Below are 25,428 nucleotides of genomic sequence, written 5' to 3'. Positions count from 1 at the left end.
GTAAAAAAATAACGTGAAAGGTTGGCAACACTGGCAGGCTGCGCGGCGCAACGGGAAAGATACAGGCAGCCCACCTCACGCTTGGGCTTGGCGGGGGGAGGAGCCTACGACAGCGAGAGTAGGGTGGCCGCAGGCAGCCATAAATACGCAGTGTGTGACTGCGTTGCACTTGCAGAGCCTCTCAGCCTGAGTTACTACAGAGACTAGCAGACTCGCAGGAAGCCAAAGCCAGCCAGGAGCAAGCCCATGGAAGAGGGGTAGGAATGGGGTATCACATGCATGCGGAAAGAGGTGGAAGGTGTGGGTGTGATTAGGCAGGACACTGGTGTGGTTATGTGGTTGGGCGCGGTAAATTTAACCACTCCCATAGGCGCCAGAGAAAATCTTGCACCCAGGTGCCAGGCACCCCAGGCTCGCCCCTGCCTGCAACCCACACTGACCTCTCCCTCACCGCCCTGCAACCCACACTGACCTCTCCCTCACCCCCCTGCAACCCACACTGACCTCTCCCCCCCCCCCCTGCATCCCACACTGACCCCTCCCTCACCCCCCTGCAACCCACACTGACCTCTCCCTCACCCCCCCTGCAACCTACACTGACCTCTTCCCCCTGCATCCCACACTGACCTCTCCCCCCCCCCTGCAACACACACTGACCTCTCCCTCTCCCCCATGCAACCCACACTGACCTCTCCCCCCTGCAACCCACGCTGACCTCTCCCTCACCCCCCTGCAACCCACACTGACCTCTGCCTCCTGCAACCGACGCTGACCTCTCCCTCACCCCCCTGCAACCCACACTGACCTCTAACTCACCCCCCCCAGCAACCCACACTGACCTCTCCCTCACCCCCCCTGCAACCCACACTGACCTCTCCCTTCCTGCTTCCCACACTGACCTCTCCCTCACCCCCCTGCAACCCACACTGACCTCTCCCTCACCCCCCTGCAACCCACACTGACCTCTCCCTCACCCCCCTGCAACCCACACTGAACTCTCCCCCCCTGCATCCCACACTGACCTCTCCCTCACCCCCCTGCAGCCCACGCTGACCTCTCCCTCTCCCCCCTGCAACCCACACTGACCTCTCCCTCACCCCCCTGCAACCCACACTGACCTCTCCCCCCCTGCATCCCACACTAACCTCTCCCTCACCCCCCCCCCCTGCAACCCACACTGACCTCTCCCTCACCCCCCTGTAACCCACACTGACCTCTCCCCCCCTGCATCCCACACTAACCTCTCCCTCACCCCCCTGCAACCTACACTGACCTCTCCCTCACCCCCCTGCAACCCACACTGACCTCTCCCTCACCCCCCTGCAACCCACACTAAACTCTCCCCCCCTGCATCCCACACTGACCTCTCCCTCACCCCCCTGCAGCCCACGCTGACCTCTCCCTCTCCCCCCTGCAACCCACACTGACCTCTCCCTCACCCCCCTGCAACCCACACTGACCTCTCCCCCCCTGCATCCCACACTAACCTCTCCCTCACCCCCCCCCCCCTGCAACCCACACTGACCTCTCCCTCACCCCCTGTAACCCACACTGACCTCTCCCCCCCTGCATCCCACACTAACCTCTCCCTCACCCCCCTGCAACCCACACTGACCTCTCCCTCACCCCCCTGCAACCCACACTGACCTCTCCCTCACCCCCCCCCTGCAACCCACACTGACCTCTCCCTCACCCCCCCCCCTGCAACCCACACTGACCTCTCCCTCACCCCCCTGCAACCCACACTGACCTCTCCACCCCTGCATTCCACGCTGACCTCTCCCTTACCCCCCTGCAACCCACACTGACCTCTCCCCTCCTGCATCTCACATTGACCTCTCCCCTCCCCCCGCAACCCGCACTGACCTCTCCCTCCCCAGCAGCGCCCACACTGACCTCACACTCCCCACTCCCCTTATGTGTGCCAAAGGTACCCTCAGTTCTTTTATGACATTATGTGGGCGGAGGGAGCAGAGGGGGTTAAGAATGGAGGGGGCCCAAATATGCTACATTGCTTGGGACCCCATTTAGCCTTAATCCGGCTCTGGGTTCACTCAACACAAAGCTAGGTATATGCAGTGATGAGGTGGGTTAAGTATACACAACAGGTACTGGGGTATATGCAGTACTGGGTAGTACAATGTGCAGCTCCCTGTCACACACACAGGTAGTCACTGAATGTGCTGGGCTGCTGGCAGTGGCACACACACTATCAATTAGCAAGGCTGTGCATGCAACAAAAGTGTCAGTTTGACACACAGAAAAAAAAAAATTGTACAGGTTGAGCTCTGAAAAGAGCTGTTGCTGGGTGCTTTAAAAGCAATAATAATCAGTCAGGAGCAAGCAAAGCAGCCTAGAACCTAACTAATCTGTCCCTAGGAGAAAAAGTCTGCAGCAGCTGTCCCTTTCCTCTCACTAGCAGGCACACAAGTGAGTGTAATGGCCCCCGGAGGCTGCCTTATATAAGGGGGGGTGGGGCTCCAGGGCTTAGTGTAGCCTGAATGGCTACAATGTGCCTGCTGACTGTGATGCAGAGGGTCAAAGTTGACCCTCATAGTGCATTATGGGGCAAATCGAACTTCCGCAAAAGTTCGCCTGGTGCAGGCTAACGCGAACCCCCTAAGTTCGCCTGGAACCGTTCGCTGGCGAACCGTTCGCTACACCTCTACTCATATCAAAGGCCGGCTATGTATACTGGTAAATCCTTAGTTCCAGCCATGTCTCTGTTCCAATCAGAGTCAAAAGGAAAGAATGTGACACTCATATAAACCTGCGCCACTGCACAATAAAAGGCAGATTCTAGGGATAAGCTTTGCATTTGTTGGAGGGTAGGAGGAGAAGGCAAATTTGCACAAACATGGAGATGGGCTTTAGCACACTAATACTTTACATTGCATCGACCTCCAAAATTACAGCAATGTTTGAATATACCTAAAATATATTTTCATTAAAACTTGTTCCAGGCTAGTGCAGCACAGGCACTATAGTTCCAAAATAACATGTATACTTTTGGACCTGAGCAAGTTCTGTGATTTTTTTCATAATTGTGATGTTTTAATGGAGTAATCAGAGTGATTTGACTTGTTGGGAATAGACAATTACTTGCGCTCAACAAACTCACCAATGGCCCTTTAACAGATGCCCTTTCAGAGCACTGACATCACTGCACGTTTCAGCGCATAACCACACCTTAGAAGAAGGCGTGGTTATGCGGGGAAACGCACAATGACATCAGACAGCATATCGCGCTCTGCTCTGAGCTGGCTGGATGTCTCCCAAGTTGTTCCATCTACTCTGTCAGCCCTTGCCAGGCTGCAGGATCGAGAGGAGACTTGCTAATGGCAGATGAGCGGCGCTAACATCACTATTTTGTAAGTGTTTAACCACTTAAGGTCTGCAGTCATAAAACCCCTTAAGGACTAGACACTTTTTTTCCATTCAGACCACTGCAGCTTTAACGAATTATTGCTCGGTCATACAACCTACCATCTAAATGAATTTTACCTCCTTTTCTTGTCCCTAACACAGCTTTCCTTTGGTGCTATTTGATTGCTGCTGTGATTTTTAGTTTTTATTATATTCATCAAAAAAGACATGAATTTTGTCAAAAAAATGATTTTTTTTAACTTTCTGTGCTGACAATTTTCAAATAAAGTAAAATTTCTATATACATTTTTGTCCAAATTTATTGTGCTACATGTCTTTGATAAAAAAAACCCCATTCAGCCTATATTTATTGGTTTGGGTAAAAGTTATAGCATTTACAAACTATGGTGCAAAAAGTGAATTTTCCCATTTTGAAACATCTCTGACTTTTCTGAGCACCTGTCAGGTTTCATGAGGTGCTAGAATTCCAGGATAGTATAAATACCCCCCAAATGACCCCATTTAGGAAAGAAGACATCCCAAAAGTATTTACTGAGCGGCATGGTGAGTTCATAGAAGATTTTTTTTTTGTCACAAGTTAGCGGAAAATGACAAAAAATAAATAAAAAAAGTTTCCATTTCTGCTAACTTGTGACAAAAAAAAAATGAAATCTGTCACGGACTCACCATGCCCCTCTCTGAATACCTTGGGATGTCTACTTTCCAAAATGGGGTCATTTGTGGGCTGTGTTTACTGTCCTGGCATTTTGGGGGGTGCTAAATTATAAGCACCCCTGTAAAGCCTAAAGGTGCTCATAGGACTTTGGGCCCCTTAGCGCACCTAGGCTGCAAAAAAGTGTCACACATGTGGTATTGCCGTACTCAGGAGAAATAGTATAATGTGTTTTGGGGTGTATTTTTACACATACCCATGCTGGGTGGGAGAAATATCTCTGTAAATGAGATTTTTTTGATTTTTTTTACACACAATTCTCCATTTACAGAGATATTTCTCCCACCCAGCATAGGTATGTGTAAAAAATACACCCCAAAACACATTATACTACTTCTCCCGAGTACAGCGATATCACATATGTAGCACTTTTTTGCACCCTAACTGCGCTAAGGGGCCAAAAGTTCAATGAGTACCTTTAGGATTTCACAGGTCATTTTGAGACATTTGGTTTCAAGACTACGCCTCACGGTTTAGGGCCCCTAAAATGCCAGGACAGTATAGGAACCCCACAAACGACCCCATTTTAGAAAGAAGACACCCCAAAGTATTCCGTTAGGAGTATGGTGAGTTCATAGAAGATTTTATTTTTTGTCACAAGTTAGCGGAAAATGACACTTTGTGAAAAAAAAAATCAATTTCCGCTAACTCGTGACAAAAAATAAAATCTTCTATGAACTCACCATACTCCTAACGAAATACCTTGGGATGTCTTCATAGTTACATAGTTACATAGTTACATAGTTATTTTGGTTGAAAAAAGACATACGTCCATCGAGTTCAACCAGTACAAAGTACAACTCCAGCCCGTCCCCCACATACCCCTGTTGATCCAGAGGATCTTCTTTCTATAATGTGGTCATTTGTGGGGTTCCTATACTGCCCTGACATTTTAGGCGTCCTAAACCGTGAGGAGTAGTCTTAACCACTTAAGGACCTAGGGCTTTCTACCCCTTAAGGACCGGCCACTTTTTTTCCATTCAGACCACTGCAGCTTTCACGGTTTATTGCTCGCTCATACAACCTACCACCTAAATGAATTTTGGCTCCTTTTCTTGTCACTAATACAGCTTTCTTTTGGTGCTATTTTATTGCTCCTGCGATTTTTACTTTTTATTATATTCAGCAAAAAAGACATGAATTTTGGCAAAAAAATGTTTTTTTTTACTTTCTGTGCTGACAGTTTTCAAATAAAGTAAAATTTCTGTATACATGCAGCGCGAAAAATGTGGACAAACATGTTTTTGATGAAAAAAAACCCATTCAGTGTATATTTATTGGTTTGGGTAAAAGTTATAGCGTTTACAAACTATGGTGCAAAAAGTGAATTTTCCCATTTTCAAGCATCTATGACTTTTCTGACCCCCTGTCATGTTTCATGAGGGGCTAGAATTCCAGGATAGTATAAATACCCCCCAAATGACCCCATTTTGGAAAGAAGACATCCCAAAGTATTCACTGAGAGGCATAGTGAGTTCATAGAAGATATTAATTTTTGTCACAAGTAGGCGGAAAATGACACTTTGTGACCAAAAAAAAAAAAAAAAAAAGTTTCCATTTCTTCTAACTTGCGACAAAAAAAAAATGAAATCTGCCACGGACTCACCATGCCCCTCTCTGAATACCTTGAAGGGTCTACTTTCCAAAATGGGGTCATTTGTGGGGTGTGTTTACTGTCCTGACATTTTGGGGGGTGCTAAATTGTAAGCACCCCTGTAAAGCCTAAAGGTGCTCATTGGACTTTGGACCCCTTAGCGCAGTTAGGCTGCAAAAAAGTGCCACACATGTGGTATTGCCGTACTCAGGAGAAGTAGTATAATGTGTTTTTGGGTGTATTTTTACACATACCCATGCTGGGTGGGAGAAATATCTCTGTAAATGACAATTTTTTAATTTTTTTTACACACAATTGTCCATTTACAGAGTTATTTCTCCCACCCAGCATGGGTATGTGTAAAAATACACCCCAAAACACATTATACTACTTCTCCCGAGTACGGCGGTACCACATGTGTGGCACTTTTTTACACCCCAAGTACGCTAAGGGGCCCAAAGTCCAATGAGTACCTTTAGGATTTCACAGGTCATTTTGCGGAATTTGATTTCCAGACTACTCCTCACGGTTTAGGGCCCCTAAAATGCCAGGGCAGTATAGGAACCCCACAAATTACCCCATTTTAGAAAGAAGACACCCCAAGGTATTCCGTTAGTAGCATAGCGAGTTCATAGAAGATTTTATTTTTTGTCAAAAGTTAGCGGAAAATTGATTTTTATTGTTTTTTTCACAAAGTGTCATTTTCCACTAACTTGTGACAAAAAATAAAATCTTCTATGAACTCACCATACTCCTAACGGAATACCTTGGGGTGTCTTCTTTCTAAAATGGGGTCATTTGTGGGGTTCCTATACTGCCCTGGCATTTTAGGGGCCCTAAACCGTGAGGAGTAGTCTGGAAATCAAATTCCGCAAAATGACCTGTGAAAGCCTAAAGGTGCTCATTGGACTTTGGGCCCTTTAGCGCAGTTAGGGTGCAAAAAAGTGCCACACATGTGGTATCGCCGTACTCGGGAGAAGTAGTACAATGTTTTTTGGGGTGTATTTTTACACATACCCATGCTGGGTGGGAGAAATACCATACTCCTAACGGAATACCTTGGGGTGTCTTCTTTCTAAAATGGGGTCATTTTTGGGGTTCCTATACTGCCCTGGCATTTTAGGGGCCCTAAGCCGTGAGGAGGAGTCTGGAAATCAAATTCCGCAAAATGACCTGTGAAATCCTAAAGGTGCTCATTGGACTTTGGGCCCTTTAGCGCAGTTAGGGTGCAAAAAAGTGCCACACATGTGGTATCGCCGTACTCGGGAGAAGTAGTACAATGTGTTTTGGGGTGTATTTTTACACATACCCATGCTGGGTGGGAGAAATAACTCTGTAAATGGACAATTGTGTGTAAAAAAATCAAAAGATTGTCATTTACAGAGGTATTTCTCCCACCCAGCATGGGTATGTGTAAAAATACACCCCAAAACACATTGTACTACTTCTCCCGAGTATGGCGATACCACATGTGTGGCACTTTTTTGCACCCTAACTGCTCTAAGGGGCCCAGAGTCCAATGAGTACTTTTAGGCTTTACAGGGGTGCTCACAATTTAGCACCCCGCCCACTTGCCAGGACAGTTAACAAACCCCACAAATGACCCCATTTTGGAAAGAATACACAACAAGGTATTCCATGAGGGTAATGGTGAGGTCATTGAAAATAAAAAATTCTGCTAACTTGTGACAAAAACTAAAATCTTTTATGAACTCACCGTGCACCTCACATAATACTTTAGGGTGTCCTCTTTCCAAAATGGGGTCATTTGTGGAGTCTGTCCTGGCATTTTAGGGTCTCTGCAATCATTACATGTATGGCCAGTATTAGGAGTTTCTGCTATACTCCTTATATTGGGTATACAAGTAATGCACTCTGGGCTGAAAGGAAAAATGAACGGCAAACATACCTTGCTCCACATCAATGGCAGATCTTCCTCCACATCAATGGCAGTGATAACCTCAGGAGAGAGACACCCCGTGCCACCCTGCACTCAGGGTGAGCCACCAACTTATGTGACTGGGCCTCAGAACTTTAGTATACAGCATTATGCCTGTAGGATACAGCAATATGCCTGCCAATAGAGATGACTCTGTGTGGCATTAAAGCATCATCATAGGCCCAAATCACATATAAACCGGGGGTGTCCACACTCAAGGGAAATTCAAACATGCCATGTCTTATATCGCCAACCCAGGACAGATCAGCAATATCAAGCATGGAAACCGATCCTTCTTCCCACTTTTATGCTTACCAGTTTGGTCTTCAAGCTTACCTCTCCTCTCCCTGCGACAATGTGCAAAAGACCACTGAGTGTGTGCCTACTCCTGTGTCTGGAGTTTCCTAGGTTCTAATAGTGTACCTGCTCGTGGTACCTCTCAAAACACGGCCCTACGCATAGGCCAGGCTGGTCAGGACAGCGGGGACAATAAAAACTGGTGTCATTCCTTCTTCCAGTCCTGCTGCAAACACGACAACGTTTTCTTCGGATGCGTTGACCTGGGGCACACGGAATCTGATAGGCGTAATGCCTACCATGCAGTCGGCTAGTTGCATCTGGGGGGGGGGGGGGCCTGGCACCTCCTGGATACAGGATGTCCAGAATGATCTGTTCCTAAAATTGGAGGAAAGATCCAGTTCTCCCAGCCTTACTGTAGAGAACAAAGCTGTTGTAAACTGCCAATTGAATCAGATAAAAAGACACTTTCTTATACCAGCGTCTTGTTTTCCGGGTCATTAAATAGGGCGCTAACCTCTGGTCATTGAAGTCCACCCCTCCCATGTTGACATTATATTCGTGGACGACAAGGGGCTTTTCAATGACCTTAGTTGCCCGTTGAATTTGGACTGTCGTGTCTGTGTGAATGGTGGACAGAAAGTAAACGTCCCTCTTGTCCCTCCATTTCACCGCGAGCAGGTCTTCAGTACGCAAGGCGGCCCTCTGCCCCCGTTCAAGTCTGGTGGTAATGAGCCGTTGGGGGAAGCCCTGGCGACTAGGCCGCGCAGTGCCACAGCATCAGATTCCTTCTAACTTTAAGTGCTGAAAGAGGGCCACACTTGTGTAATAATTGTCCACAAAAAGATGGTACCCCTTCTGGAACAAGGGTGACACCAAGTCCCACACAACCTTTCCACTGCTCCCCAGGTAGTCAGGGCATCCGACCGGCTCCAATTTTGAGTCTTTTCCCTCACAGACCCTAAAACGACATGTATAGCCTGTGGCCCTTTCACAGAGCTTATACAGTTTCACCCCATACCGGGCGCGCTTGCTTGGGATGTACTGTTTGATGCCAAGGCGCCCGGTAAAGCGTAAGAGGGACTCGTCTACGCAGATGTTCTGTTCAGGGATATAAGCATCTGCAAATGTTGAGGACAGGTGGTCTATGAGGGGCCGAATTTTGTGGAGCCGGTCATAAGCAGGGTCTCCCCTTTCATGACAGGTTTCGTCGTCGTTAAAGTGCAGGAAGCGCAGGATGGACTCAAATCGTGTCCTGGACATGGCAGCAGGGTACAAGGGAACATGATGTACTGGGTTCGTAGACCAATACGACCGCAATACATTCTGTTTCATTAGTCCCAAGTGAAGGATAAGGGCCAAAAAGATTTTAATGTCGGAAACTTGGACTGGTTTCCACCCGAAAGGCTGGGCATACATGCTCTCCGGGTGCTCGGTGATGAATTGTGTGGCTTTACGGTTGGTCTCAACCACAATTAAGTCCAAGAGAACCTGGGTGATGAACAGCTGCAAAAATTCTAGGGCCGTTCCTAGATGAGCTGTCGCCACCTGGACTCCAGACTGGGCGGTGAAAGGGGGCACTACGGGTGCGGCGGAATCAGGGGATTGCCAATCTGGTTGTGCCAGCACCTCTGGGAGTCTATGGGTACTACGGGCCCGTCTTCTTCTTGGTGGCTGCGACGGGGGTACTACTGCACTTGCCACCGTACCAGTTTCAACTTCCATGCTGACGCTCACCACTTCGCCAGGGTCTACGGAAGCACTGGCACTAAGTCCAGGAGATGCTGCGCTGCTGGTGCCTGCCTCACCAAGAAAACTATCAACAGCGCTAGCACCACCCTGCTGCCCTTGAGGCGGATCCTGCGCCACCTGCGGTCTAACGACTTGGGGTCTGGTACGCCTGGCTCTAGCCGGGACCATAGCCTCGTCATCACTATCGGTCAGGGAACCACTGCTTTCTACAGGTTCAAATTCGGACCCGGAAGATTCGACGGATGATTCTTCCCAAAAGAACTCATCCGACTGGTCCATGTACCTGTATACCTCGTCATCGGAAAGCCCCCTTCTTGCCATTTTGGATTGCTAAATTTATGGGGTTTTCCTCCGAGACTACCCAGAAAAAAAGAGCACCTACCTAGCAAAAAGGGAGTATTTGAGAGGTATTGGGGTTGGTGGGAAGTGGGGTCTCAGAGGCAATCAAACAATCACGGGACAATCAAATACAATTACAGCACAATCGACTCCAATCACAGCACAATCAAATCTGATGCACTCGGAAGGTGATGGGGGGAGGGTGGGATTGGGTGTGGCGGGAAGTGGGGTCTCAGGCAATCAAACAATCACGGGGCAATCGAAGCCGATCACGGGACAATCAAATACAATTACAGCACAATCGACTCCAATCACAGCACAATCAAATCTGATGCACTCGGAAGGTGATGGGGGGAGGGTGGGATTGGGTGTGGCAGGAAGTGGGGTCTCAGGCAATCAAACAATCACGGGGCAATCGAAGCCGATCACGGGACAATCAAATACAATTACAGCACAATCGATTCCAATCACAGCACAATCAAATCTGATGCACTCGGAAGGTGATGGGGGGAGGGTGGGATTGGGTGTGGCGGGAAGTGGGGTCTCAGGCAATCAAACAATCACGGGGCAATCGAAGCCGATCACGTGACAATCAAATACAATTACAGCACAATCGAATCCAATCACAGCCCAATCAAATCTGATGCACTCGGAAGGTGATGGGGGGAGGGTGGGATTGGGTGTGGCGGGAAGTGGGGTCTCAGGCAATCAAACAATCACGGGGCAATCGAAGCAGATCACGGGACAATCAAATACAATTACAGCACAATCGACTCCAGTCACAGCACAAGCAAATCTGATGCACTCGGAAGGTGGTGGTTGAAGGTGGTGGGGGGGGGGAGGGTGGGGTTGGGTGTGGTGGGGGGGGTTGGGTGTGGTGGGAAGTGGGGTCTCAGGCAATCAAACAATCACGGGACAATCGAAGCAGATCACGGGACAATCAAATACAATCGCAGCACAATCAAATACAAGCGCAGCACAATCGAATACAAGCGCAGCACAGTCAAATACAATGCACTTGGACGGTGATTAGGGGGGGGGGTCTGAGGGCGATTTGAGGGGGTGGGGGGTTGATCAGGAGCCTGCACGGGGCAGACTGAGTCCTGATCTGATGAGAGGCAGACACAGGGGGTTACTGATCAAAGATCAGTTAGTGATTGCTGGGGAGGACAGATGTAAACAAAGAGCAGGGGATGTAATCAGAAGGGGGGTATGAGGGCAATCGAGGGCCTGGGCAGGTGATCAGTTACCCCCGCGGGGCAGTTAGGGTCTGCTCTGATGGGTGGGGGTGCTGAGGGGTGATGGACAGGTGATAGACAGGTGATCAGAGGGGGATCAGAGGGGGATCAGGGGGTAAGGTAGCTGTATACAGATGTATACAGTATACAGGGGGGTAGTCTGGGATGGGGTCTGGGGGTGATCTAAAGGTAGGGGGGGGATCAGGGGTGACTAGGAGGCAGTTAGGGACCTAAACTAAGGGGCAGCGTCGCTAGTTAGTGGCAGGTGGGGGGGGGGTTTGTAGGGGTGCAAGGGTGCTAGGCAGGGGTCTGCTGGGGTGATCAGGGGGGGTATGAGGCCTGAGGTGGGAGATCAGGGGGGCTGTGGGTAAAAAAATGCAGTGATCTGCATAACTTACAAGTGGTTCCTCCTCGCTGGTGGTCTCTGCAACAATGAGACCACGAGGCGAGGAGGAAGCACGTATAAGGCACTTTGTTTACCTAACAAAGTGCCTTATACATCCTGATTGGCTGCTTTTCCGGATTCCTCCGCTCGCCGGCTCTGCTAAGTGGCCGGCGAGCAGAGGCAAAATGCCAGGCTTCCGACTCCCGGCGGAGGATCGCGTCACTGATGACGCGATCGCTCCGCCCATGCCCCTACAAGGACCGCCGCCATTTGTCTATACGGCGGTCCTTGCGGGGTGCACTTCCCGGCCGCCATTTGTATATACGGCGGTCGGGAAGTGGTTAAAACCAAATGTCTCAAAATAACCTGTGAAATCCTAAAGGTACTCATTGGACTTTGGGCCCCTTAGCGCAGTTAAGGTGCAAAAAAGTGCCACACATGTAGTATCGCCATACTCATGAGAAGTAGCATAATGTGTTTTGTGGTGTATTTTTACATATACCCATGCTGGGTGGGAGAAATATCTCTGTAAATTACAATTTATTTTTTTTTACACACAGTTGTCCATTTACAGAGATATTTCTCCCACCCAGCATAGGTATGTGTAAAAATACACCGCAAAACACATTATACTACTTCTCCTGAGTACGGCGATACCACATGTGTGGCACTTTTTTGCACCCTAACGGCGCTAAGGGGCCCAAAGTCCAATGAGTACCTTTATGATTTCACAGGTCATTTTGAGAAATTTGGTTTGAAGAGAAGACTACTCCTCACGGTTTAGGGCCCCTAAAATGCCCGGACAGTATAGGAACCCCACAAATGATGCCATTTTAGAAATAAGACACCCCAAGGTATTCAGTTAGGAGTATGGTGAGTTCATAGAAGATTTTATTTTTTTGTCACAAGTTAGCGGAAAATGACACTTTGTGAAAAAAAAACAATAAAAATCAATTTCTGATAACTTTTTACGAAAAATAAAATCTTCTATGAACTAATCATACACCTAACGGAATACCTTGGGGAGTCTTCTTTCTAAAATGGGGTCACTTGTGTGGTTCCTAGACGGCCCTGGCATTTTAGGGGCCCAAAACTGTGAGGAGTAGTCTGGAAACCAAAAGCCTCAAAATGACTGTTCAGGGGTATAAGCATCTGCAGAATTTGATGACAGGTGGTCTATGAGGGGCCGAATTTTGTGGAACCAGTCATAAGCAGGGTGGCCTCTTACATGGCAGGTTGCATTGGCACTGAAGTGCAGGAAGCACAGGATGTTCTCAAATCGTGACCTGGACATGGCAGCAGAGAACATGGGCATGTGATGTATTGGGTGCATAGGCCAATAAGACCACAATACATTATTTTTGACTAGACCCATGTTAAGGAGAATGCCCCAAAAAATGTTACGTTCGGAATCTTGGAGCGGCTTCCACTATAAAGGCTGGGCATAGTAGCGTCTTGGATTGGCGGTTGCGTATTGTGTGGCATAACGGTTGGTCTCGCCACAATTAAGTCGTACCAGCAGTGATCAGAAAAATAAAATTCTGTCACTGCGGTGGGGCGGGTGAGGGTTTGGCCGGGTGATCAGAAGCCCGCAGGGGGGCAGATTAGGGCCTGATCTGATGGATAGGAGTGCTAGGGGGTGACAGGTGGTGACAGGAGGTGATTGATGGGTGTCTCAGTGGGTGATTAGAGGGGAGAATAGATGCAATCAATGCACTGGGGAGGTGATCAGAAGGGGGTCTGAGGGGGATCTGAGGGTTTGGCTGAGTGATCAGGAGCCCACACAAATTAGGACCTGATTTGATGGGTAGGTGTGCTAGGGGGTGACAGGAGGTGATTGATGGGTGTCTCAGGGTGTAAATAGAGGGGGAAATAGATGCAAGCAATGCACTGGGGAGGTGATCGGGGGTATCTGAGGGCGATCTGAGGGTGTGGGCCAGTCATTGGGTGCCCGCAAGGGGCAGACGAGGGTCTGATCTGATGGGTATGATGGGTAGCAGTGACAGGTGGTGACAGGGGGTGATTGATGGGTGATTAGAGGGGAGAACAGATGTAAATAATGCACTGGGGAGAAGATCAGGGGGGTCTGGGGGGCTATCTCAGGGTGTGGGCGGGTGATTGGGTGCCCGCAAGGGGCAGATTAGGCTCAGATCTGATGGGTAGCAGTGACAGGTGGTGACAGGGGGTGACGGAGTGATTGATAGGTGATCAGTAGGTGATTACAGAGGAGAATATATGCAAGCAATGCACTGGCGAGTTGATCAGAGCGGGTCTGGGGGGGCTATCTGAGGGTGTGGGCGGGTGTTTGGTTGCCCGCAAGGGGAAGATTAGGGTCTGATCTGATGGGTAGCAGTGACAGGGGGTGACGGGGTGATTGATAGGTGATCAGTTGGTGATTACAAGCGAGAATATATGCAAGCAGTGCACTGGCGAGTTGATCAGAGCGGGTCTGGGGGGCTATCTGAGGGTGTGGGCAGGTGATTGGGTGCCCACAAGGGGCAGATTAGGGTATAATCTGATGGGTAGCAGTGACAGGGGGTTACAGGGTGATTGATAGGTGATCAGTTGGTGATTACAAGCGAGAATATATGCAAGCAGTGCACTAGCGAGTTGATCAGAGGGGGTCTGGGGGGCTATTTGAGGCTGTGGAGGGTGAGTCGGTGCCCGCAAGGGGCAGATTAGGATCTAATCTGATGGGTAGCAGTGACAGGTGGTGACAGGGGATGACGGGGTGATTGATAGATGATCAGTAGGTGATTACAAGCGAGAATATATGCAAGCAGTGCACCGGCGAGTTGATCAGAGGGGGTCTGGGGGGCTATTTGAGGGTGTGGCGGGTGATTGGGTGCCTGCAAGGGGCAGATTAGGGTCTGATCTAATGGGTAGCAGTGACAGGTGGTGACAGGGGGTGATTGATGGGTGATTAGTGGGTGTTTAGAGGAGAGAACAGATGTAAACAATGCACTTGGGAGGTGATGTGATGGCGGGTCTGCGGGCGATCTGAGGGTGTGGGTGGGTGATCAGACGCCCGCAAGGGGCAGGTTAGGGTCTGTTCTGATGGGTAGCAGTGACAGGTGGTGACAGGGGGTGATTGATTTGTGAATGACAGGTGATTGACAGGTGATTATAGGGGAGGATAGATGTATACAGTACACAGGGCGGGGGATCTGAAGAGGATCTGAGGGTGTGGGGGGGTGATCAGGAGCCCCCAGGGGGCAGTTAAGGGGTTAATCTAAAAAATAGCGTTGACAGATAGTGACCGGGAGTGATTGATGGGTGATTAGGGGAGTGATTGGGTGCAAACAGGGGTCTGAGGGGGTGGGCAAGGGGGGGGGGGGTTTGAGGGGTGCTGTGGGCGATCAGAGGGCAGGGGGGGCAGATCAGTGTGTTTGGGTGCAGACTAGGGTGGCTGCAGCCTGCCCTGGTGGTCCCTCGATCACTGGGACCACCAGGGCAGGAGGCAGCCTGTATAATACGCTTTGTATACATTACAAAGCGTATTATACGCTTTGGATGCGGCGATCCAGGGGTTAACAACCCGCCGGCGCTTCCGATCGGCCGGCGGGTTGACGTCACGGGTGGGCGGAGCCTATTGCCGGCGGATGCCCGGCCAGGAAGACTCCCAGGACCCGACGCCAATTGGCGTTACGTGGTCCTGGGGCTGTCACTTTGCCTCCGCCAATATACAGTGGGCAGTTGGCAAGTGGTTAATTCTAGCGTGATTTTATTATTTTTAAAGTTAATGCACAATCTCCCCTCTTCCTTCTCTCCCCTCCCCCTTCCTCCCCCCCCCCCCCCCCCCCTTCCCTCCCCTCTTGATTTGACTTGTTGCCTGAGCCAGCTCTTTAACACTCCAAAACGTCTTTTTTCAGCTCAATGGCACAGCAACGTCAAGCAATGGTGTGAGTCCTCAGAAACTGCCATCAGCATTTAGTGAGGTGAAAGCTGGGACCATTTGTAAATTAGCAGGGTGGGGCCGGACCAGTAATGACCCAAAGAGCAATTCAGACAAGCTAATGGAAGTCAGTCTGCCTGCTATAAGTAGAGACAAATGTGCTGAAATGTGGTATCCTAACAAGATCACCAAAAATATGATGTGCACTCTGGATCCCAAAACAGGAAAAGGTTCTTGCAATGTAAGTATATAATACTTCTGTATATCTAGGAATATTACTAAAATTAGATTTGCACAGTATTATAGTGGTCTGTTTTATTTGGTTTGGCTGCATATTCAGGCAAAAATATTTCCTCAAAGCAGAATAATAACTCACCATCAGTGCAGCCTCTAGGCATAGGCAGTACAGGCCATTGCCTGGCGTGCCATTAGTCTTGGGGGGCGCCATATTGCTGGATTAAGCCCAGCCCCCAGGACTAAGGCCCACCCCCGGGACTAAGCCCGACCCATGTTTGTTCTGTTACTTGCTTCTGCTGCATCTACTTAGCGTAAGTTGCAGGCAGCTGCCACCTCTGTGCCTTGTGCATCCTTCTTCCCCCCCTTTGTGCCTCTTTCTGTCCCTTTTGTGCCTCCTTTTGTCTCCTTGTGCCTCCTTCAGTCCCTGGTGCCATGTCTGACCCCCTGTTTGTCTTTCTGTCTTCCTTTGTGCCTCCTTCTGTCTCCATGTGCCTCTTTCTCTCCCCCTGTGCCACTTCTGCCTCTTTCTGTGCCCCTTTGTGCCTCCTTCTGTCCCCCTGTGCCTCCTCATGTCCCTTTGCCTTCATTTGTCCCCTTGTGCTACCTCTGCCCCCCTGTTACGCCTTCAGTCCCACCCTGCCTCCTTCTGTCCTCCTGTGCCTCCTTCTGTCTCCATGTGCCTCTTCAGTCCCCATGTGCCACCTCTGTCCCCTGCGCCCTCCTCTGTCCCCCTGTGCTTCCTTCTGTGCCACTTTTTGCCTTCTTCTGTTTCCCTGTGACTCTTTATGTCCCCTCTGCCTCCTTCTGTCTCCCTGTGCCTCCTTACATCCTCCTCTGCCATCTTCTGTCCTCCTTTTGTGCCTCCTTCGGCCCCCCTTTGTGCATACTTCTGTTCCCCTTTTGTGTCTCCTACTGTCTCCCGGTGCTTCCCTCTGCCCCCTTTGTGTTTTTTTCTGCCTCCTGTGACTCCTTCTGTCTCCTGTGTGCCTCCTTCTGTCCCCTGTGTGCCTCCTTGAGCCCCCCTGTGCCTCCTTCTGCCCCACTTTGTGCCTCCTTCTGTCCCCCTGTGTGCCTCCTTCAGTCCTCTTTTGTGCCTCCTTCTGGCCCTCATGCCTTCTTCTGTTCTCCTGTACCTCCTACTGCCCCTCTGTGTACCTCCTTCTGTCCTCCTTTATGTCTCATTCTCTTCACCTGTGTGCCTCCTTCTGTCCTCACTTGACTTTTTCTGACCCTCGTTCCTCCTTCTTTCCCCCTGTGCCTCCCTATGTCCCCCTGTGTTCCTTCTTTCTTATATGTATTTTCTTTCTAACATGTATTTTCTGGTGAAACACTGCCACAATAAGTGTAATTTCTGGTGAAATGCTGACGCATTACAATTATTTTCTGGTGAAACATTGACGCATTACGGTTATTTCCTTGTGAAACCCTGCCGCATTAAGATTTTTTTCATGGGAGGTGCCACAGGTTTTCTCACCTGGAGTGACAAAATGCCTAGAGGCGCCCCTGCTCACCATTAATTTTGAAAGCTGTATCATGATAAGCCTCAGTGGGCAATCTAGACACGTGCATGGAAAAAGGTAGCAGGTGCTGGCAGCTAATGGACGATTTGGTCGCCATAGACTTTAATGCATTTTTCGGTAATACAGTGCCCAAAGCAGAAAAAAAGAGGCTGGACGGCTGGCTCTCAAGCAGCATCAGCTGGGGAACCATGGCCACAAAACTTTGCCCACCATTCACCCTGATTCAGACTGCCTGGCATGTAAGGAAAGCAGAGCTGCTTGACTTCCATCTTTGCAGGTCTGCACCACTCATCCCCCCCCCACCCTCCTTCAGGCCCCTCTCCTCACTAATCAGAGTCCCGGGATGGATGCAAAAGAGAGCAGAGCACATGTGAGTCAGCAGAGCTGCTCTCACTGCACTACAGTTGTTGGCTAACGGTGTGAATACACTGCGTGCTGTGACACTCACTGCCTGCATTATTAAGAGGAACTTCAGCCTAAACAAACATGCTGTCATTAAGTTAAATTAGTTATGTTAATAAAAATAGATAGGTAATATAATCTCTTACCCAACCTGTTTTAAAAGAACAGGCAAAGGATTGTGATTTCATGAGGACAGCCATCTTTTTGGTTGAAAGGAGGTGAAAGGGAGCATGAGACACAGTTCCAACTGTCCTGTGTCCTGATCACCCCTCCAGTTGCTAGGCAATGAGAACATCAGAAATCCCATCATGCTTTGCACAGCATTAGGGGAAAAATGCCCAGGAAGTTTTCTTTGATGGGGCGGAGCTTAGCTTCTAAGCAGCTAAAAATTAGGCTTCGGTATGAAAAACAAAGTTCTGGTGCTGTGAACCTGTTAAAGAAACACCAAGCCTTTTCATTGCTGCTGAGTAAATTTTTAGTCTGGAGGGTCACTTTATTAAATTATTCTGATCAGCGTATATGTTACGGCCAGAACCCGAAGTTTGGCCACTTCTAGTTCTGGCCGGCCACTTCGGGTTCTGGCCGGCCAATGCGCGAAGTGGCCGTTGCGCTGCGGCCAATGTTAGAAATGGAATGATTCCTCTGACATTAATGTATCTTCTGGCCGCAGCGCAGCGGCCAAACGTATAACAACTTAGTTCATTTAATGCAATTCAGCCGGCGGCAATGTAACAATTCAAGCCGCCGGCTTTTTCTCTGCCTCTCTCTCCTCCTCTTATGGGCAGCAGGCGGGGACACGCGTCTCCCCGGGAGTCGTTCGTCGCACCAGGAAAGCAGAGCGGGGAGGCTGCAGACATTGCTTCTGCCAGCACCCGCTCTGCAAGAATGGCAGGATTCCCCTGCCGCGACGAACGACTCCGCCCGGCTGTCCATAGGAGAGAGCGAGAGAGGCGGGGGGGGGGGGGGAGAAGGAGAGAAAGAGGCAGAGGAGGAGAGAGAGGCAGAGAAAAAGCCGGCGGCTTGAATTGTTACATTGCCGCCGGCTGAATTGCATTAAATGAACTAAGTTGTTATACGTTTGGCCGCTGCGCTGCGGCCAGAAGATACATTAATGTCAGAGGAATCATTCCATTTCTAACATTGGCCGCAGCGCAGCAGCCACTTCGCACATTGGCCGGCCAGAACCCGAAGTGGCCGGCCAGAACTAGAAGTGGCCAAACTTCGGGTTCTGGCCGTAACATATATACTGATCAGAATTATTAATTAACAGTGCAGGCAGTCCAATGTTGCAGAGCTCAGTGTTATGCTGGGAATACACCATATATTTTTTGTTATGCTGGGTATACACCATGAGATTTTTTGGCAGATAGATGGTTCGATAGAGAATTTCCGACAAAAATCTGATTGTGTATTCCCAGTATAAGATTTTATGTTAGATTTACCTGCCAGATAGATAATTTCCAACATGTTGGAAATTATCTATATAACCATCTATCTGCCTAGCAATTAGGCATTGTGCTACTCAGCAGGAGATAACCAGAAGACAATGCACCAGAGATAATGACCAGTCTCTACATAAAATAATCTAACAGAAAATTGTATGGTGTATTCCCAGCATTACATGGTGATTGCAGATGCCTGTAGATAACGGAGCACAGAGAAGTAGCTCCGTGTATTTAAGATACGTTTATTTACCAAGTTGCCATCTCTCCTCTCTCCCCCTCCCACCTCTCCTGTGCTTTCCTCTATCTGTGTGTGTGTCTCTCTCATGTCCATGTCAAATGGGATTGGTGCAGCAGACTGAAGTCTCAGTGAGATAAAATTGTATCTCACTCTCCTGTCTCTTTATGTTTCCTCAGCTCACTCTTAAAGAGTAACTTAGGCAAGAAATCCAAAATGAAATCTCTATTTGCCTCTGTTTACTAGTTTGAAAGGCTGCTGAAAAGGCAGTGCTAAAGTTAAAAATCAATATTACTTTTTATGTCAGCTAAATTGTAATCCTCTTGTCCCCCAGCTTCTAAAGCGTACACAGGCCGCAAAAGAGAAGTTGCAGTGCATGCTAGGAGGGTTTGTTTTCTCTCCCTGTCCCTCCCCTTCATTACTTATTCCTCCCTAATTCCCTACTGCAGCAAGATTGGCTGCTTCCTCTGTCCCTCCTGGTTTCCCACCCACGCCTCTGTTCCCCTCTCATTGGCCATAATGTCTGCTGTCACTGACGTCACTTGATGCTGGAAGAGTGGAGAAGAGGACGCTTGCGGTGGCTGTTTTCCGTGGAGAGAAGACAGAAGACCTCAGGCGGAGATTGTGGAGCAAGAACCGGCGAGGGAGAAGAGGGACGCGTGGTAATGTATTTTTTTTTTATTATAATTACCACCGCTGTGCAACTCTGCATACTATTTAGGAGGGTGCAATAGGGTGGATTTACCAAGGGGAAGAGACCCCCACCTTCTCCCTCCCGATGGGAAGATACAGCTGCTGCGCTCCCTCCCCGTGATCATATCTCTCAGCTCTACACCCCTCCGGTCTATTGTGCTCAGCAGCGCAGGTAAAGGGAGTGGGGCAGCGGCACTTGCCTAGTGCCTTGGGGTTAGTGGATTTCAGGGATCAGAGCCTGTGAGAGGGAGGGTTGCCAGCGGCTGCTGAATCTGCTGTGGAGTCTGTCAACAGCCACCTGATTGATCTTCAGCCAGAAGGGTGAAGGAACGCACTGCCTGATTATCATTCCCCGTCTCTCATACTGATACGCTGACACAGTCTTGGTGGGAGTGTCTGAGGGCTGGGAGTTGGGAGGGCTAATGCATACTAAATTAGGAGGAAGAGAGGAAGCAGGGTAAGGGAGGAAATTACATCACGATTGGCTTCAGACACAGACAGTCAAAGATGGAAACTGTCAGGAACATAAATCTTGTTATATACTATATAAAAATCAGAAATCAAAACGTGGACAGTGCAATGCATATATTATGTAAGTACAGCCAGTATTTATCTACTGACATATGTGTTTTTTTCTCTGAGACCTTATACCTAACAGCTCCTCTTTAATGAACAACCGTAACCAAGAATTGAACTTCATCCCAATCAGTAGCTGGTACCCCCTTTCCCATGAGAAATCTTTTCCTTTTCTCAAACAGATCATCAGGGGTCTCAGTATGGCTGATATTGTGGTGAAAGCCCTCCCACAGTGTGATGCCAGCAGTAAAAATGTCATTATGTGATACATCTCAGAATGTAAATCAGGGAGAGGAAAGATTTTACAATGGGCAAACACTGACTAAATCATTTATACATAATTATTGTAAAAAAGCACTTTTTATATTACATTATTTTCACTGGAGTTCCTCTTTAAAGGGACCCTGAGCAGTACTTTGAATCAAAAATTTCACTTACCTGGGGCTCCCTCCAGCTCACTGTAGGCTGTGAGGTCCACCTGACTCTTCTGCGGGTCTCAGTGGTGGCTCCATTACTGGCGACAACCGGGTCGGGTGTCGGGCCAACACTTTCTGGATCTGGTTGCACAGCATCATCACACTGGCTGCTACACGTCAATACACCCAACAACCAAGGCGCTCCCCCAGAGATCCAATGCCACCCACAATGGGTGTGCCCTCTGGGGGAGAGCCCGGTTTATGAATATTGGGTAAGTGATGAAAGATCAGAACAATGGGACTGGCATCCATTGCTATTTAAGTGATGTCACAACTCACGTAAGGATGTAATGAAGTTCTGATGCAGCTCTGGGGGTGGAGCAAAATGCGTTTATCGCAAGTCATGTGACCTTTGATGGATGGATGACATGCCGATGGCCCGCTGTACAATCACGCCGATTAACGTCTTTGGTTTGGCCCAAGTGTACTAGTTCTAAGGATCTGATGATTGAACATCCGCAGTAACAAGTAATGCAAACACGCTTCAAAGGCTGATAAGTGCTTCTGTGAAAGTTTGTAATGCCTTGTCATGCACTTATGACTGCTTCCAACTGCTAATTGCCCATGCTTGGTTGATTAGGCGGACATGTACTATATTGGAGAGGCGTGGTGTTTTTGCGGCTATACACGCATTATCCTAATGGGCGGCTGCTTTAAATAAGAACTGTGGCTGTTGGCAGACATATTCAGTTGAGGATTATTAGTGAAAGCTGCTGTGCTTTGAGCGGACACTTCACAATCAATTTGAGTTGAGCGTAATGGTGATATGAAAAATAACGTGGAAATTGCATTCACAATCAGCGTGTACCCAGGCTACGCCCCATAAGCATACTGGAGGCAACGGACGCTGTGATGTTGTACCCTTGTGATATGAAAAAAAACTGTGGTCATCATTAGCTCAGTTCACTTGTTGAGTATCGTGGATTGCAATCTATAACTATATATTATATGCATAGAGGAATCTCTCTCTGGCCATCTCTCTCGTGTTATATTTCTGATACATAAGTGCTAGGAGCTTGAACATCAGATTGGTTCATGTATGTGGCTGGTATCCATCTATTATTATTTTATCGGTTTATAATTTGGTCGGTATATAATTTTTTGTTGTACAACCTCTGTGAGTGTTTTTGGTCTAAGTGCCCATATGTTTGCACAAGTAGGGTCCAATAATCAGTGTAATTTACACTCGACTACCTCACGTGTATATTGTTAGGGGTGTACATAGACTAATATGATCTGGATTAAGTGAATAATGACGTTTATTGGATTTACAGAAAGTGTGCAATAATTGTTTAAAAAAAAATTAGGCAGGGGCATAAATTTGGGCACTGTTGTCATTTTATTGATTTCAAAACCTTTAGAACTAATTATTGGAACTCAAATTAGCTTGGTAGGCTCAGTGACCGCTGACCTACATACACAGGTTAATCCAATTATGAGAAAGAGTATTTAAAGGGGTCAATTGTAAGTTTCCCTCCTCTTTTAATTTTCTCTGAAGAGTAGCAACATGGGGGTCTCAAAACAACACTCAAATGACCTGAAGACAAAGATTGTTCACCATCATGGTTAAGGGCAAGGATACAGAAAGCTGTCTCAGAGATTTCAGCTGTCTATTTCCAACATATTAAGGTAATGGAAGACCACAGGCTCAGTTCAAATTAAGGCTTGACGTGGCAGACCAAGAAAAATCTCAGATAAACAGAAGCAACAAATGGTGAGAACAGTCAGAGTCAACCCACAGACCAGCACCAAAGACCTACAACATCATCTTGCTGCAGATGGAGTCACTGCGCATCATTCAGCCATTCCGCGCACTTTACACAAGGAGATGCTGTATGCGAGAGTGATGCAGAGGAAACCTTTTCTCCGCCCACAGCACAAACAGAGCCACTTGAGGTTTGCTAAAACACACTTGGACAAGCCAGCTTCATTTTGAAATAAGGTGCTGTCGACTGATGAAACTAAGATTGAGTTATTTGGGCATAACAAGGGGCGTTATGCATGGAGGAAAAACAACACAGCATTCCAAGAAAAACACCTGCTACCTACAGTAAAATATAGTGGTGGTTCCATCATGCTGTGGGGCTGTGTGGCCAGTGTAGGGACTGGGAATCTTGTCAACGTTGAGGGACGCATGGATTCTACTCAGCATCAGCAGATTCTGGAGACCAATGTCCAGGAATCAGTGGCAAAGCTAAAGCTGCCCCATGGCTGGATCTCTCAACAAGACAATGACCCTAAACACTGCTCAAAATCCACTAATCATTCATGAGGAACTAATCATTCAGAGGAACAAGTACAACGTTCTGGAATGGCCATCTCAGTCCCCAGAACTAAATATAATTGAACATCTGTTAAAATCTGAGCTGTCTAGATTTTTTGTAAAGAGAAATGGTCCAAAATATCTTCAACCAGTATCCAGACTCTTACTGGAACCTACAGGAAGCGTTTAGAGGCTGCCATTTCTGCCAAAGGAGGATCTACTAATTACTGATTTCATTTCTTTTTTATGGTGCCCAAATGTATGCACCTGCCTAATTTTGTTCAAATAATTATTGCACACTTTCTGTAAATCCAATAAACTTCATTTCACTTCTCAAATATCACTCTGTGTGTCTCCTATATGATATATTTAACTGATATTCTTTATCGTAATAACCAACAATTTATACAGGAAAACCATGACGATTAACAAGGTTGCCCAAACTTTCGCATCCCACTGTGTGTATATATATATATATATATATATATATATATATATATATATATATATATATATATTTATATATATATATATATACATATAGTTTTTGAATAGCCCTTATTTTTTCAGTTGTGCTTCAATGTCAAGGGAAATTTGTCCCAGGCTTTTGTGGATTTTTCGCCTAAAAACCCCCTAAGATTACTTAGAGGTATTCATATTACCACCATATGTAGGTATTTATTGTGGGGTTGTACTATCTGTTCATATTGGGGGTGGGGTGAATTTTTGACCCATTACACCAAATTGGTTTTGGTAATTAACCTTTGTATAATAATTGCTTGACTATAGGTCTAATTAAAGTATTTTTCTAGTGAAGTTTTTTTGCCTTGGTCCTTCATTTTTATAGCTGTATCTGTTTGCAGCCTATACTGGTTTGTGTGCTTTGTTTTGTTGTTTGTCTGATATTACCCGTGCTTGCACTTGAATGGGCCAGTGCTTTTTGGATTAAATAATTTCTGTTGGTTTAGTTTAAGAATCATGTATGTTGGCCTTGGCCATTGTCTTTTTGGAAGGCTTTTACTTTATACTGTAATAATTACAGTTTAAACAGAAAACATATTACTGCAGACAAACATATGGCCAACAATCAGTGCAATCAAAAATATCGATTTCATTATTCTTTTTTTTTTCCTAAGGGTGATTCTGGAGGACCTCTGATTTGCCAGGAGCAGCTCAGAGGAGTTGTTTCTTATGGCCTTCCATGTTGCGGAACTCTGACGTTTCCACCAGTATACGCTTTCCTCAATAAAGATATTGTCGACTGGATTAAAAGACAAATGGAAAACGACAACTGGATTAAAAGAGAAATCAAAAACCTTGACTGGATTAAAAGAGGAATAAAAAAGAAATGAAAATGAGCAGCATTTGCCATTTGTTTGCTTTTAGTGCTTGCTTGGGCATTTATTTGCTACCAATAATACAATAGTCAGCTTTCTAGGAAGAGGAGGAGGAAAACAGTTATATTGCAGCAATAATTAAATAAAGAAAATGCATAAAAAAATAATGAAGGGCTCCTATTAGGTGAAAATAAGTCTATTTTATAGACCATCTATATTTTAATACAGCTGCAATGTTGTGTCTTGCTTTTTCTAGCATATTGTGCAGAGGAATAAAGTAGTTCATTCATTTCACCACCTTGTGCCTGTGATTTTTTGTTTGTTTGTTTGTTTTTGTATTACTTTTACATGACAATAAAGTAATCATTCAGTAAGTGAAGGATTTATGAGGCCAGTAATGCACAGCAAGCAATGGGCCCCCATCTCTCTCTCACCTGGTCACAGTATAACACAACTAGATATGGGTACAGAAGATAACAGGGGGATTGCAGTTCATTCCAGGCCTCTACCACATTCAAATTTACTATTTAGGTGGTCGTATCTAAAAATAGAACCCACTCCAGTAGGTCCAGTCAATAGCAAAGCACTGGGCATGTGGGCCTACATGGTGCAGGATGGGAACATTTACAGTGAGGATAGTGTATAGCAGGATGCCTGCACTTGTTACACATGAAAGGGGGTGCCATGGCGGCATTTATACATGGAA

The 25,428-nt window shown here is 47.4% G+C and overlaps 1 protein-coding gene across 1 annotated transcript in view; it reads left to right on the top strand.

Annotated features, from left to right (window-relative positions):
* LOC137528050 (mast cell protease 1A-like) overlaps positions 1–25,016 on the top strand; it is an 84,288-nt gene extending 59,272 nt beyond the window's left edge. The window contains exons 4-5 of the mRNA XM_068249287.1: positions 15,516–15,779; positions 24,522–25,016. Coding sequence (XP_068105388.1) covers positions 15,516–15,779; positions 24,522–24,737 — 480 coding nt within the window. The 3' untranslated portion in view covers positions 24,738–25,016. The remainder of the gene's footprint in view (positions 1–15,515; positions 15,780–24,521) is intronic.
* Positions 25,017–25,428: the final 412 nt, after the last annotated feature.

Source organism: Hyperolius riggenbachi, chromosome 1, assembly GCF_040937935.1.
Source record: "Hyperolius riggenbachi isolate aHypRig1 chromosome 1, aHypRig1.pri, whole genome shotgun sequence".
NCBI lineage: Eukaryota > Metazoa > Chordata > Amphibia > Anura > Hyperoliidae > Hyperolius > Hyperolius riggenbachi.
The sequence above is the reverse complement of the archived record's forward strand: the minus strand, read 5'-3'. Positions and strand labels throughout refer to the sequence as shown.